Source organism: Rhagoletis zephyria, unplaced genomic scaffold (assembly GCF_001687245.7).
Source record: "Rhagoletis zephyria isolate East Lansing unplaced genomic scaffold, Rhagoletis_zephyria_1.1 Rzeph_scaffold_02475, whole genome shotgun sequence".
In the NCBI taxonomy this organism is placed as follows: Eukaryota; Metazoa; Arthropoda; class Insecta; order Diptera; family Tephritidae; genus Rhagoletis; species Rhagoletis zephyria.
In genome coordinates, this window is record NW_016159559.1 from 55,904 (window position 1) to 70,698 (window position 14,795).

Sequence of the window (14,795 nt, forward strand, 5' to 3'; positions counted from 1 at the left end):
AACCAAAGCATTGTTTATATTTGCTCAACAATGATTTTATTCAACTAACAATATTGTCCAATCAAGGTAGTCGTTTTGTAATTATTAACAAATATACATTTGTCCCAACTAGAAGTCTTAAGTAAATTGCAGACTTTCGTGAACTATATATTTATTTCGCCATATCCAACTATGCCACTTGATCACTATAACCAAATCTTGGTTATTATAACTAAACCTTTTTCTGGGTGTATGATTATTTAATTTGCATAGCGTTGAATCTTATATCATAAATTATCAATTTCCTTTATCAAGGTTGGAAGCCAAGTGGACAGAATCGAACTCTTCTCTATATGTCTTGCAAAAATATTAGACAAAACCTTAATGCAGTTCGATTCGAACACATACGAAGCCACGTTCGAGGTAGCAACTCAGTTAATGAATACAAAATTCGCTAAACCGATTTGTGGTAAGAGTAATATACCTANTTCTCTATATGTCTTGCAAAAATATTAGACAAAACCTTAATGCAGTTCGAGTCGAACACATACGAAGCCACGTTCGAGGTAGCAACTCAGTTAATGAATACAAAATTCGCTAAACCGATTTGTGGTAAGACTAATATACCTATTTTTTTTTATGTATTTTACCAAGTGATATTTTAATCGCTTTTGCTTTCAGAAATCTATCCTTATCTGGAAATTTTTGAAAGTAGCACCAAAACTAAGCCTGAGTGGGATCCACGCGTTAGCGTCGTTTCCATAGACTGGTTATCCATTGTGAACTCAACGGAACTGCTAGTTTGGAATGAGTGGATTTGTCGATTTGTTAGTAAGGCTTTCGATTTTTGCGGCTGGAAAGCACTGCGCGTCTTAGCGTCACAAGATATATATTTTGCAAACGAAATACTACTACCCTTTATTACTCTGCTAATGTCACATAAGGAACATCACTTGAATAGTCTTATGCTAATGCTCGAACATTATTTCAAAGAGCTGCATTTGGTTCTTGATAAAAGCGTGCGTCGCGATCAGATGAATATCCAAGATATTTATAGAGATAAACGAATAATAAAGATATTTCTAAACATATGTGAATGTATTCGTTTACACAATAAAAGGTATTGTATTTGAATAACTTATGGACAAAATGCAAAAATATTTATTTCAGCTCCGTTCCAATGAATTTGCTGCTTGTAGCTCGAGCTAGTAATCATTGCCAGGTATATTTTATGACAATTATTTACACAGAGTTATGGGCCTTATCGGAATTTAACTCGGACAAGCAGATAAAATTGGAAGAGAGTTTGAGAAATTCAGCATTCCAGGAAATTGCCACCAAGGTTATTTATTTACGTACAAATACAATACAGATTCAATACAAACGACTTTCGATATTTTTAAACTTTTCTTTTCATAGGCATATAAATCTATCGGTTGCTATGATGCCATTTCTGGATTTCTCTCTCCTCTACAATCTCGGCTTGAATTTCTTAATTTAAACAACAATTGGTCCGAAATGCTACTTCAAAACTCGTTCACAAATCCAGTCACAAATAGCTTGTGTAATTCAGCATTAAAAAGAAACGGAATTCTAAGTCTTTCTGACCTGGGTAATAAAAACATTGACAATTCTAATGACTATGAAGTGTGCTGGCGACTTTGTCAATGGGATGTCCCTGTGGAGGGCCATTTGAAAGTGAATATTGAAAATGATCCAGACCTGGAATTTGAAAAGCACCATTTCAATGCTTTGAAGTGTCTATATAATCGTGAGCAACAGAACTGTTTAGCGGCGATTGAAAACTCGCGGCAATGCGTAATTAATAGTTTAATGGGGATAAGCACTGAATGTCTTCAAAGTGTTTACAAATATCTCACATGGCTACACGTACTTCAGCAGACCGAGGACTTCTGTCAAGTAATTCTATGTTTTTTTCAAAAAGAGAACTCATAAATAATACTTTTTTTTTAATATAAGGTTCAATTTACACCTGAAGTAGATATTAAATCGATTTTTGCAAAATGGCAGGTGGAAAACCAGCAGAAATATGGGAGTTTCAATTGTAAAGAGCTTGTACTATCCCACCAAATTACTTTGTTTAAAACAGCAGGTGTGCGTGGGCAAAGAAGAGTAATAGATTATTTCAAGGTAAGTTTGCATTTCCTTTTCATTATCATAACTATTTGGCCCTTATGTGTCTTGCTGAAAACCAACTGTTTTGATTTGCTTTTCCGCGTTCCCACGGCGGTCGGGTCTACGTAACCGGTACGACCCAGATTTATATCTGGCGAAAGACTGTAACTCCAGCAATACTCCCCACAAACTCTTTGGGAATTTTTATACTGTTACAACAACAACATTTGCTTTGCCGAATACCAAAAATTACATACGATTATAAAATCTAAAAGTTCTTGCCACTAATGAATCTTCAGATCTTTAAATAATTACCTATATTTGTATACTTTATTCTACGAAGTGGTGAATTTCATTAGTGTTGGTATTTCTTTTCTTTAAACAGTATAATCCAATTGAAACGCATCTTCTAAACGTTGTTAAGGAGTGCAAAAAATCTGGAGAAATAAATTTGGCGAAACGTAATATAATATCGCTTCGGGACATAGAGATCACAAATGAACACGTTAAGGTACACGTTTGAAAATTAATAAGAATGTGCAGTAATCAAAAAAAATATAAAAAAATCTATGTTTCAGCTGAATGTATTACTGGAGGATGCGGAAATTTGTTTCCGCTGTGGGAACATAGAAATTACGGAAGCCTTGTTGAAGCATGCCTTAACGCATAAGGAACTAGGGGCTTGTCCTCAACAAGCGAGGGCACTTAGAATGTACGGAGAGTTTCTATTGGAATCGAATTCGCAAAGTTTCGAATATGTTCTGGAAAAAATGTTCAACAGATCTATAGTTTACTTGGAAAAGATATTCAAATCTCAAAAATATAGTGATAATGATGACTTAAGTTTTCTATATTTGGAAGATCTTAAACCCGCTGCCTTTGAAAGGGAAAACAAAAAAGAGGCCTATCAAATAATCGCTAAATATGCCGATCGGGAATATGTGCAAGTACGTACTTAAATGTATGCTTACAGACATAAACTGTTACTCACAAAATTGAGTATAAGGTTTTTTTTTTTGTTAATATTTGCAATGTTTTACATGCTAAATTCGATGCGAATTTTTAGACATTTGAAATTTGCACAAAATTGAATGGGCTATAAAACTGCTTGCCAGAACTTTCTTAGAAATTCTTATTAAAAAGTTTGCAATGTGTATCTCTTGTAAATTAAGTATTATTATTTTCTTTACAGTCGAATATGTATGTTAATTCCGAAGAGTTTAAACTGAAGTGCCAAATTATACAGGAAAATAGACAAGCAGCCGATTCTATCGGCAGACAAAATAAAGATCGCGACATTAACCATGGCGTAATCATAATGAAAAAGTATGCCAATTTAGATGAAACCGAAGTAAAATTTATCGAAGAGAAGCGCACCAACAACCTTTGTATTGCCGTTAAGAATTATATGAAATTTTGTGAAATTGACACTGGATTTTCAAATGCAGCTATCTATAGAATCATTGGGCTATGGTTTGCAAATAAGCAAGATCAAGCGCTGCACAAGGAAATTAAAGATAGTATTGGCATAATTCCATCTTATAAATTTATTTGCGCTTTGAATCAAATTACCGCCAGGCTAAACTCAAAGCATGACGATTTCATATCCATCATTAAAGAGGTTTTGGTGAAGTGCTTACAAGATCACCCACACCACACACTTTATCAGCTCTATCCTTTAATATTTGACGACACAGGAAACAAAGGTAATAAGACTCGATCTAATATCGCAGCGGACATTATAACAAGAGGACGAAACACATTGAACGCGCAGTGCGCAAAGCAGTTTGCATTGGTGTTTCCCGGTAAGCCGCTACACTTTGGGGAAAAACTTAGCTTTAATCCCTATGATTGTTTTTAGCTTTAATTCAGTTCGCAAGTGCTGACCCCGAAAAAAATTCATCTATGGCGTTATCAGACAAATTGAAAAAGCTTAAACATTTAGAAGCAGTCCATTGCCCCACCATTGAACTTCCAGTGTTGCCAAGCAAGGACTACCGAATAACAAGTAAACTCATGAATAACCCAGCAGATAATTTCAGGAGGAAAAGCCCTTCCAAAAGACCTTCTTGAGAGTCAAAAGGCCTTCTACTTTACATTCCTCCATGTTTTTTTGTATGGAGTGGCACAAATTGAAAGCCTTCTGCTTTCGCTACCCATAGAACGGCTTTGTAGGACGCATTTCAGAAGGCCGTTTGGAGAAGTTTTTATAAAGCTGCCTCTTTAATTCATAAAAATCATACTTCTTTAAGGTATTCATTTAAGGTTCAAATCAAATATGTTTTATTGCAATCTAAAATGCATATTTAAATTCGTTTGTTAAATAATATAAATTTACGCATTCGCGTAAATTGTATAAATAGAAACAGCCCTTCTAGAAGGCATGCAGGCAAGCATTTTTTTTAGCCCTTCTTGAGTAGTCCTTTTAGAATGGCTTCAATTAAGTAGGCCTACCTAAATTATCTTCTGGGAATTAATTACGAATTACTTTAATCCTTGTTTTTCAAAATCCATTGCGTGGTTTTCTTAATTTGTATTTAAGCATACTTTTTTATTTCAGGCATCGTTAAGTGGGACGAACGTGTATCTTTGGTAGGAGGTATCAATGCTCCTAAAAAGCTTATCTGTTTGTGTTCTGATGGAAAAACACGTCCACAGCTGTTAAAAGGTCGAGATGACTTACGGCAAGACGCAGTTATGCAGCAGTACTTTTCACTTATAAACACTCTTCTCTGCTGTGATCCTAAAACAAGTGAACGTAAAATTAGCATTCGAACCTATAAAGTTGTACCTCTTTCAATGCGGAGCGGAATATTGGAGTGGTGTGAGAATACCGTACCTATCGGTGTGTATTTGGGTAGTGGAAGTGACAAAGTTGGTGCGCATAAAAAATATCGACCTGCCGATATCTCACCATACAAATGCCGTCAATTATCCATGGTAAGGAATTTTCGCTAGCAGAATATAATTCCTGGAAATAATTGTTACCTATGTAGCAAACGGTTGACAGTTGCACGTCTGGTAAAAACAAAAATCGAGCGTCAAATGAAATACCATAAAAGCTCAATTTCTTACTTGTTCGCGTTGGGCAGTAGGCAATAGATTCGTTTAAGTAGTTTCTGTTGTTGTTTCTAGCAGTCTCAGAATATGTACAATTGCTACTCTGTAATATCTGTGAACGTTTGTCGCATTAAATTAGTACGATATGTAATTTTAACCCGACATACCCTAGTCCATATGTATGTACATGAGGCATTCTTTTTCATATCGGACACCAATTTTGGTGTCACACTTTCGATTCGCTGCAATTTTTTATGGTTATATGCTTGAAATAAGCTAACACGTATTCGAGGATTTTTTTTTTTAATTTTTAATTTTTTTTTTATTCAAATCGTTACATCTCGGGTTCTCCTCATCGTAGAGACTGCACCTTGACGTCGTTTTACAGCTAAAGAAACGGGACTAATCATGTACTTCAAGTCGTTATATCTCGGGTTTTGCTCATCGTAGAGACTTCATATTAACGTAATTTTGAAGCTAAAGAAACGGGTTTAACATATCGTCGATGTTTTCGCAAAACCGCCCATCGACCAGTTGCAAAACCCCCTAAATCGCCGTTGTGGCGAAAATGAGATTTGGTAACCCTGAACTCCGGGCATCGTGATTTATGCATAAAAATCGTTAAATTGTTATTAAAACAACAGATTTGTAAAATAATAGCTAGAGAGCTATGAAGGCAATGACTTCAAATAATAAACCGTTTTTTGCTCTCCTGTAAAATTTGAGTAAGNGAACTCCGGGCATCGTGATTTATGCATAAAAATCGTTAAATTGTTATTAATACAACAGATTTGTAAAATAATAGCTAGAGAGCTATGAAGGCAATGACTTCAAATAATAAACCGTTTTTTGCTCTCCTGTAAAATTTGAGTAATAAAGGCGGGTTTGCAATTGGGCGATGGGCGGTTTTGCAAAAACATCGACGATATATAAGATGGTCAACTTTGTCCTAAAGCTAACTTAGCTATTAACAGTTTAACTTTTTGAAGTTGATTTGCATAGTGATGACCAATAAATTAGGGATTTAAAATTACACCATCGTCATCCTTGTTTAAGTCTCTATAAAAAACATGGTTATATAAAATTGGCGTTTTTCAAGAACTATTTTTTAAATATTTTTACNGCGGGTTTGCAATTGGGCGATGGGCGGTTTTGCAAAAACATCGACGATATATAAGATGGTCAACTTTGTCCTAAAGCTAACTTAGCTATTAACAGTTTAACTTTTTGAAGTTGATTTGCATAGTGATGACCAATAAATTAGGGATTTAAAATTACACCATCGTCATCCTTGTTTAAGTCTCTATAAAAAACATGGTTATATAAAATTGGCGTTTTTCAAGAACTATTTTTTAAATATTTTTACTTTTTTATGACGAGATGGTTTATTTTGTGAGAGTCAACAATTTTTTGTAATTTGTTTTCGAAAACTTATGATGGGATATTTTTAGGAAGGTGTTAAAAATCGTGTTTTTGCTAAAATTTAAATTTTAGAATAGATTGTACGGCAAGATTTTTTTTAAGGCGACAAAGCCCTAGAAATGGGCGTGGCAATTGTGGGGCTAAAGTTAGCAAAACGCGGATTTTATTGCGGCTTTTTGCAGAATATCCCTTCGTTAACAACACTTGTTGCGCAATATAGCAATATAGATATTCTACCGAAATCCTCAATAAAATCAAAATTTTTGAACTTTGGTTTTAAAATTGCTACGCCCATTTCTAGGAGAGTTGGTTTGAAATATATTGTTGCTGTTGTAGCGGCTACAACAACCCCGCCGAGATCGGTTAATATCTCAGTCGTTGTCGTCAAGTTCCAATAACGGCAGCCCTAAGAAGCGTGCAGCCTCCATAGGGTCGATCCAAAGGTACAAAGGCGTTAGGGTTGTCGGGTTTTCCGGGCATGCGAAGAGATGTTTCGATGCCGGACACTCATTTGGCACATCCGCGTTTAGTCTGCTCAGGTATGAGTTTGAAATATATTCTTCCGCATTGATGAACTTGCTCTGAATTCATTTAAAAGGGCTTATATATTAAAATTTTACACAAATACCGGTTTTTAATGGATAAATGGGTTCCGTCTGGAATAAAACTGATCAGTTTTGAAATAAAGAATAAATACAGACTGTATTTATTATTATCTTCCATTTAGTTTGAATTTTTCTTACATCAACATCAAGGCGGACACCGCAAATCGGAGGAGAAGCTCGGCCAAACACTAACATACATATGTGTAAGCGCCAATCTATTATTATTATTAAGGAAAAAAACCTTGTGCATTTTAGGGAAAAAAACGAATTGAAAAATTCACTATGAAAAAATTATTTTACTACAAATTATCCCTTATATCTCAGAAACCAATGAAAGCAGATCTGATGACCTTCCAAAAGATGGTTCATATAATATTTTTTTAATTTTATTTAAACAAATGAGTAGTAGCACATTCTGTTACCCCAGTTTTTCCAGACCTTGGTGACGGTTTCGGGCTCTATTTCACGAATAGCTTGCTTGATATTCACCTTAAGGGCCTGAACCGTTCATGAATTCTTCCCATAATGGCAGTCCTTCTCGGCACACCAAAAAAAAGTTTAATGCCGTCAAATTACAGCTGGCGGACAAAGCGCGCCATCGTGCTGAAACCAAAGATCGTCCAAGTCCGCGTCTTCAATTTCCAGCTGCAAAAAATCGTTTATCGTGCCTCTGTACTGCGGGCCGAAAGAAAAATAGGCCAATTATCACGTGCGGGTTTCCAGATCCCAGATGCGTCATATTTGCTTGTTAACATAGCCTNTATCACGTGCGGGTTTCCAGATCCCAGATGCGTCATATTTGCTTGTTAACCTCCTCCCGAGATGCAAATGCGCTTCGTTAGGAAATACGATTTTCGAGCAAAAACATTGTCCATTTTATTATTTTTTGCGTTATTTCTTAACGTTGTTCAAGCGTAAAGCGATCATTTTGTTCCGCGGAGATGTGATACTGACTATCTGTCAAAATTTCCAGTGGGAAAGAGAACTGTAAAAATCACATGATTAAAAAAAACATACTATATGGACCAAGCTTAATATTTGTAGATAGTAAGATATATATTACTTTTCGAATAGGTTACAAAACCAATCAAAAAATATTTTCAAACTTTCGTTAAGACTTTCGTTTGAAACTCCTATCTTAATATTTCATAAGATAAATAAATTAGACTCTTCAATAGGTTGCAACCCTCTTTAGGCACTCCGCACATTAAGCTCCTAATCATAGTAGTGTAATCATTTCGGCATACTAAAGTATAAAGCTTCTATGCCGAAGACATGTATTTCAATGAAGCTCTGTACATTACGATTCAAAATCATGTTTTTGCCTAATCATAAAAGCTTCATGAATCGAAGCGCCCAACATTGTAAGGCGCTTGCAGTTTTGAAATCGTCATTTGTTTACTTTTTTTGTGTTGGAAATAACATTAATTTGTCAATTCAATAGAAGTAAATTGAAAATGAATGATATTTCGAGCAGAAATATTTGCGGAAGTGCGTAGTTGCGAAAGAACGGCCCAAAAATTTGTTATGTGTAGATAGTGTTTATTAGCTGGTGACTTATGCACGGCGTGCAAGTGTGCAGAAGTCGAGTCGTCATGCATTCCTTTCGGCATGACGAAACGATTACTCTACTTTGATTAGGCACGTACTGTGCCGAGTGCCTTAGAAGTACTTTCAAACTTAAATCTTTTTAAACATCTGCCGTCCGATATTGTCACGCATAATTCAATTAACTAATAAATTAGATTGATTTTGATTTTTTAACCACGCGGCAGGTCTCCTAAATACAGTTCAGAAATAAATCCTTTTCAAACCCATTTCGATTGATGCACATCTTTTATTAATTCATTTATTATTCAAGTTATTAAATAATTTGAACTTAACATTTTCCACAGCTGGCAACCCTCCTCAAAACCTCAAAAAAAAAAAAACGAATGTTCATACTAAGTACTGATACTTAGCACCAGTGGCGTAGCCAGGCGGGGGGATTTGGGGGGATAGATCCTCCCCCCTCGTCAGTGAAATGAAAATTTTTATTTTTGAATTAATAACACAATACTATTTTACCCTTCCGATTTATAATATTTTATTTCAGACTGATGACAAATTATCTTGTAATGAATATATAAAATTATCGGTTGGTGGATTATGTATTTGAATATTTGTGAAATACAATAGGCCATTTTGCTTAGTTCCCCATAGTGTTGGGAAATAATCTATAATCTATACAAAAACTGTACTTTTCGACTGTAAATTGTATCGACTTTTTAATTTGCTCATATGCATGCATGCATACATAGATTCCCTTCAAGACCAATGCTTTGATGGTATTCAACGGTACAGGTGTAGGTACATTTACATATTTTACACTTTTAACATAAATGTCAAGGCAGATATTTTAAGATACACTTCTTAACAAACAAATTTTTTTAAGTTATTATGAATGGATGAAGAAGTTGAATTCAGTACTAAAACTTGACATTTCAAGTGCTTATCAAAACCTTATACATGGCCATTTATCTTAAAATTATATAATTTTAATTATTTGTTTATAAAAGTGCTGTTTACACTTTAACAAAACCCGTATAAATCCAAGGTCCAAACTTTCGTAAAGCTTTTTAATTACATTTCCTATAAATACATATTTTGAGTATGCAGTTTTGTAGCCCGATCAATTCAAATAAAGCGCAAGTTTAAAATACATAGCTGCGGCTTATCGTTGATTTTTAATATTTTTTTTTTTGATGAAGGCGTTGCTCATTTTCTTCATTAAAAAAATCGTCAAACATACTTAGATAATATGGAAGAAAATTACCGAATCGTCAAAAATATGCCATACATCAACTGTAAATCACAGCTACTTTAAATTTGCACTTTATTAGACTAAAATTGAATTTGCTAAAAAACTGCAAAATATTAAGAGATCAAATTGAAATAGAAAGTTTGTCGATTTTTTTTAATGTTGTTCAAAGATAAAACTTAATTTCATTTAGTGTTTGTTAAGGAATAAACAATATTTTTATAAACAAATAATTCATATTAAAATATAATAAAGTAAATAGTCAAATCTACTCAATATGTGAGTGTCGTAAAGTTATGATATTTAAGAACATCTCTTTCTTAATTAACGATGACACTTTTGAAGCTTTATGAAGCTGATTTGAACATTTTGGCTGAATTTCTTTATTCATTCTGAACGTTTGGAATAAACTTTTTTGTTTATTTATTCTTTAGAACGTTCCTGATGATATGTTAACGTATATTTCAAACGTATTCTGTTTATTCCGGCTGTAAATGGGATTATCCGGAATATATAAAGAAACGCAGCCTTTGTTTTAGTAAAATTTAGTATCGAAAATATTCTTTCAAAACTTGTCTAGGAATGTGATATAATGGTTCGTTCAAATCCTTTTTTCAAAACTTATAAAGGCAAAAACGAGAAGGCGAAGACAAAAAGAGAATAAAAAAATTTCCCGCAGTGAATTTTCAGATTTTTAAGACGGTATAGTAATTTAATTTTTGAAATTTAAATAAAGCATGAATACCCCATGGAATAACCGAGTAGATAAAAAATATATAACGGTAAAACTGGCACATACATAAATATATGAAAGAATGCACTCAAGCGACGCCTCTAGCCATTGTGTGTCACAAATTTAAGTTATCGATGGAAATTTTTTTTCCATTTTTCCATTTTCGTCAAAGTTTGACGTACGTCAAAGAGAACATAGTCCTTTTAATAATATTTTATGCTATGCTTTAAATATGTACCTGCATTGGTTTCTTTTTTATTATGATTTTTTGGACCAATCTTAAAAAAAAAACGACTACAAAAGAATAAAGTGTACATTGTAATTCTTAACCAAATTTTCGTGATTTGCTTTTGATTTTACATATATTCGTTTCAACCATTTCAAATGGGGCTCTTTGGAGAAATTATTTCTATTAAAAATTTTAAAAACAGTAATTTTTGGTTGTCGGGCAGTATTTTTCTCATACGGATATGATCCTTGGCTAAAAACTTCTGTGGTAAAACAACTGTCCCCCTACGTCTCCCTTCTTTGCTATCTAAAGTCAAAGAGTAAGGTCTTTCAATAGGGATTTCCAGCAGAAATGATCAATGTCTGGCTATTAAGAGAATCGATGCTCAAATAATTAAAAAGCTATAGGTCTGACCCTTAATCATCCGTAATTCCAATAATTCAAATACTTATAAAAAACGGGGTGCTTTTTTTTAAATAACAATATTCTGATCCGATTCGGATGGCAGCTACGACTTTGAAAACAGAATTTTGTTCAAAATTTTCATTCATATCCACCTATTTAGCTCGCTATAAGCACAAATTTTTCAAACCAGTCGCAGAAGAAAGTATTAAAAATGAATTACCAAACTACAATAAAAAAAATGCTGATGACGTTACAGGTTCCCCAAATTCTGAAACAGCCAATGGAATGAGAACAAAGATTTCATTTTAAAAAGCTTTTGAAAAACCTGACACATCTCGTTTGGCTTGTAAGTGCTGTTTAAACAACGATTTCGCTTATGCTAGATTCTAATTGGTTCTTGAAAATACTTGACATCCGCATTCGCATCCGCGGATGTCTAAAATTCCACATTCGCAACATCCCTAGTATGTAGTAAAGTTTTTAACGGCTGAATAAATGTTCAGAGGACTTGAAACCGCAACCAACTATTTTTTAACGGTGTGAAATGTCATAATACGATGGTACGAAATTTTTTTAAGGAATATATCGTTACCTTAATTCACAAAGGCCCTAACTAACAAATTTTTTATTTAACAGGAGAATCAAAAAACATTATAAAAAGAATATCAAAAACAGGTACGGCGTTTTAAAAAGTGGCGTGTAACTCCGTTGTTTATGGTTCTAACACTTTAAAATGTTTATTGAAGGTGTATTTTAATATATCCTACTAAAATCTGTTTCGAAAAAAGTGTTGGTGGGGGCCTTTCTGAATTAAGGTAACGATATGTATGAACATTAGACTGCATCACTCCCCATACAAAAAAAATCGGTACTGTTTTTCCGCCGGAATTATAAAATCTATTATATTTTAAGACTCACCAAAATATTTCCGAAAAATTTTAAGATTTACGTCAGCTGCCCCGACTTGAACATACCTCCAAAAATAGAGTTTTTTGTGAATAAAAACAGTTTTTTAAGTATTTTTGGCAAAAAATTACCTTAGATGACAAAACAGTTTAAGCTTAAAAAATTTGCATAAAAATATTTAATAAAAAATTTTAACGGAATCACAATAATGAGGTTTTTGATACTATTTTTGAACTTTCTTCAAAGACTGGTTTAAGAAAAACTTAGATAACTCAGCCTATCATTGGCAGTGTGGCCATTTTAGCCGTTTTCCGGTTAGATTTAGCTGGTTGCGAGAAATTACCAAAAATCAACGCGATTTTATAGCGACTTGAAACGTGCACTTTGTTATACTAAATTTGAATGGGCTATAAAACTGCATACTTAGGGTGTGCATAGCTCAGTGCTTAACGCTTCTGACTTTGCACATCGATTACGCAGGTTCGATCCCTGCTGAAGTCTAGAAAAAAGAAGTCTGATGAGGAGATGTGGTGATCTCCGAAATAGCTCAATAAAAAGATTAAAAATATTTTTATTTAGATTTTTAAAGCCTAAACTGAGGGGATTTTTTTTCCAAAAAATCCTTTAAGAAACTATTTTTACTCATAAAAAACTCCATCTTGCAGGTATTTTCCAATCGGTCCAGCTCACGTAAATCTTAATATTTTTCCGAAATATTGTGGTGGAAGTCTTAAAATATAATAAATTTTGTAATCCGGGCGGAAAAACCGCAACTTTTTTTGGTGATGCCGTCTAATGTACATATAGAATAGTTCTTAGGGGTGCTGATATTTTTCAATATTGGCTAGCATTCCCTAAAGTTACTTAAAGCAGTTGCGTTCGGAGGCGGCGTAAAGCTGTAGGTCCCTCCATTTATGCTACAACATCAAGACGCACACCACAAATTAGAGGAACAGCTCGATTTACTTAATTTTAAAGTAAATCATCGGCTTCGGTAATTGGCGGATTGCAGGATCAAAACCGAACGTTCGGTTCGGCCGAAAAATCTACCTTCAGTCGGACTCTATTTGCCATGTTTACTCTGTTAACGAGGCATTTACGCGTTTAGATGAATACCCATTTTGTATTAGGAAACGATGACATCCCAACACAAATGGGTATGCGTACATATGCTTATTTAATAATCGATCATTTTTGATTTTCAGCAACATCTCAAATCTGACTTGCAAAAGCGTTTGTTGGTTTACGAACAAATTTGCGCACAAATCAAGCCTGTTTTCCACTATTTTCTGCTTGAAAAATTTGGAGTTCCAGGAGTTTGGTTTGAACGTAGACTAGCTTACACAAACAGGTAATTTGTTTATAAGCCATTACATTGGATTTCAATTCTAAATCGTTTTGTGTGTTATTTTAGTATGGCTGCAAATTCAATGGTTGGCTTCATAGTTGGTCTTGGCGATCGGCATACGCAAAATATACTTATTGATGAGAAAACAGCTGAAGTAATTCACATTGATTTCGGTAATTACATACATATGTTCTTTTGATCAGAATGTTTACTTCTTATGAATTTAGTTTATTATTTAATAAACATTCTGCAATTATATCATCAAAGGGATCGCGTTTGAACAGGGGAAAATAATGCCAACTCCAGAAACTGTACCATTTCGCCTTACTCGCGATATGATTGCACCCATGGGTGTTTGCGAAACAGGTGGAGTTTTCAAGAAAGCATGTCAAACAACACTAGAAGTTTTACGAAAAAATCAATCCGCTATTATTACAATACTTGAGGTTTTGCTTTATGATCCGTTATATATTTGGAATGTAGTACCTTCAACGGTTAGCGCTAAAGGTGAGAGCAACAACAAGAAACTCCATTGTGCAATGGTATTATTGTTATAATCCCTTTTCACAGATGATGAGAAAAACTTAACCGCCCAGCGTGCTCTTCTATGTGTGCAACACAAGTTGGAAGGAAGGTTAAGTAACATAACCAGTACAGTCAATACGGATGTGCAAGTTCAAAGGTTAATAAATGATGCAGTCTCCAAACATAATCTATGCCGTCTTTATCCAGGTTGGGATCCATATTTATAACTACCGAATGCCCAATTGCCACATTGCTAATCGTTGTTATCCTTTTAAATTATATTTTCCATAAAAATAAAGTTGTTTATACTTTAATACTAATATTAAACTAACCATTTATTATTGCAACGAAAAGCAGTGCTGAATTGTTGGTTCAATCCATTTTTTGAATATTTTTTTATTTTATTTATTTATTTTTTACAGTCTGTTAGACTTATATTGCAACAAAGATTTAACATTCTTATAATTAGATTTTAGATTTAAAATGTAAATATTAAATATTAAATACAAAATACAAAATGCTCTACAGAAATTTTTAAATAACATTATTTCTTTATCACTGCAATTATTTTATGTCAATATAAACGCATGCAATTTTCTGGAAGTTATGTAGACGGTTGGAAAGGCCGAGTTTCCAATCCGCGCTAT

The 14,795-nt window shown here is 33.9% G+C and overlaps 1 protein-coding gene across 2 annotated transcripts in view; it reads left to right on the forward strand.

Moving 5' to 3' along the window:
• tefu (Serine/threonine-protein kinase tefu) overlaps nucleotides 1–14,475 on the forward strand; it is a 60,502-nt gene extending 46,027 nt beyond the window's left edge. For both annotated transcript variants that reach the window (XM_017621485.1, XM_017621484.1), the window contains 14 exons: nucleotides 295–448; nucleotides 661–1,099; nucleotides 1,150–1,321; nucleotides 1,399–1,899; nucleotides 1,960–2,130; nucleotides 2,501–2,626; nucleotides 2,694–3,062; nucleotides 3,308–3,920; nucleotides 3,977–4,123; nucleotides 4,676–5,055; nucleotides 13,481–13,626; nucleotides 13,690–13,796; nucleotides 13,891–14,130; nucleotides 14,194–14,475. In XM_017621485.1, coding sequence (XP_017476974.1) covers nucleotides 295–448; nucleotides 661–1,099; nucleotides 1,150–1,321; nucleotides 1,399–1,899; nucleotides 1,960–2,130; nucleotides 2,501–2,626; nucleotides 2,694–3,062; nucleotides 3,308–3,920; nucleotides 3,977–4,123; nucleotides 4,676–5,055; nucleotides 13,481–13,626; nucleotides 13,690–13,796; nucleotides 13,891–14,130; nucleotides 14,194–14,375 — 3,747 coding nt within the window. In that variant the 3' untranslated portion in view covers nucleotides 14,376–14,475. The remainder of the gene's footprint in view (nucleotides 1–294; nucleotides 449–660; nucleotides 1,100–1,149; nucleotides 1,322–1,398; nucleotides 1,900–1,959; nucleotides 2,131–2,500; nucleotides 2,627–2,693; nucleotides 3,063–3,307; nucleotides 3,921–3,976; nucleotides 4,124–4,675; nucleotides 5,056–13,480; nucleotides 13,627–13,689; nucleotides 13,797–13,890; nucleotides 14,131–14,193) is intronic.
• The last annotated feature ends 320 nt before the right edge of the window (nucleotides 14,476–14,795 follow it).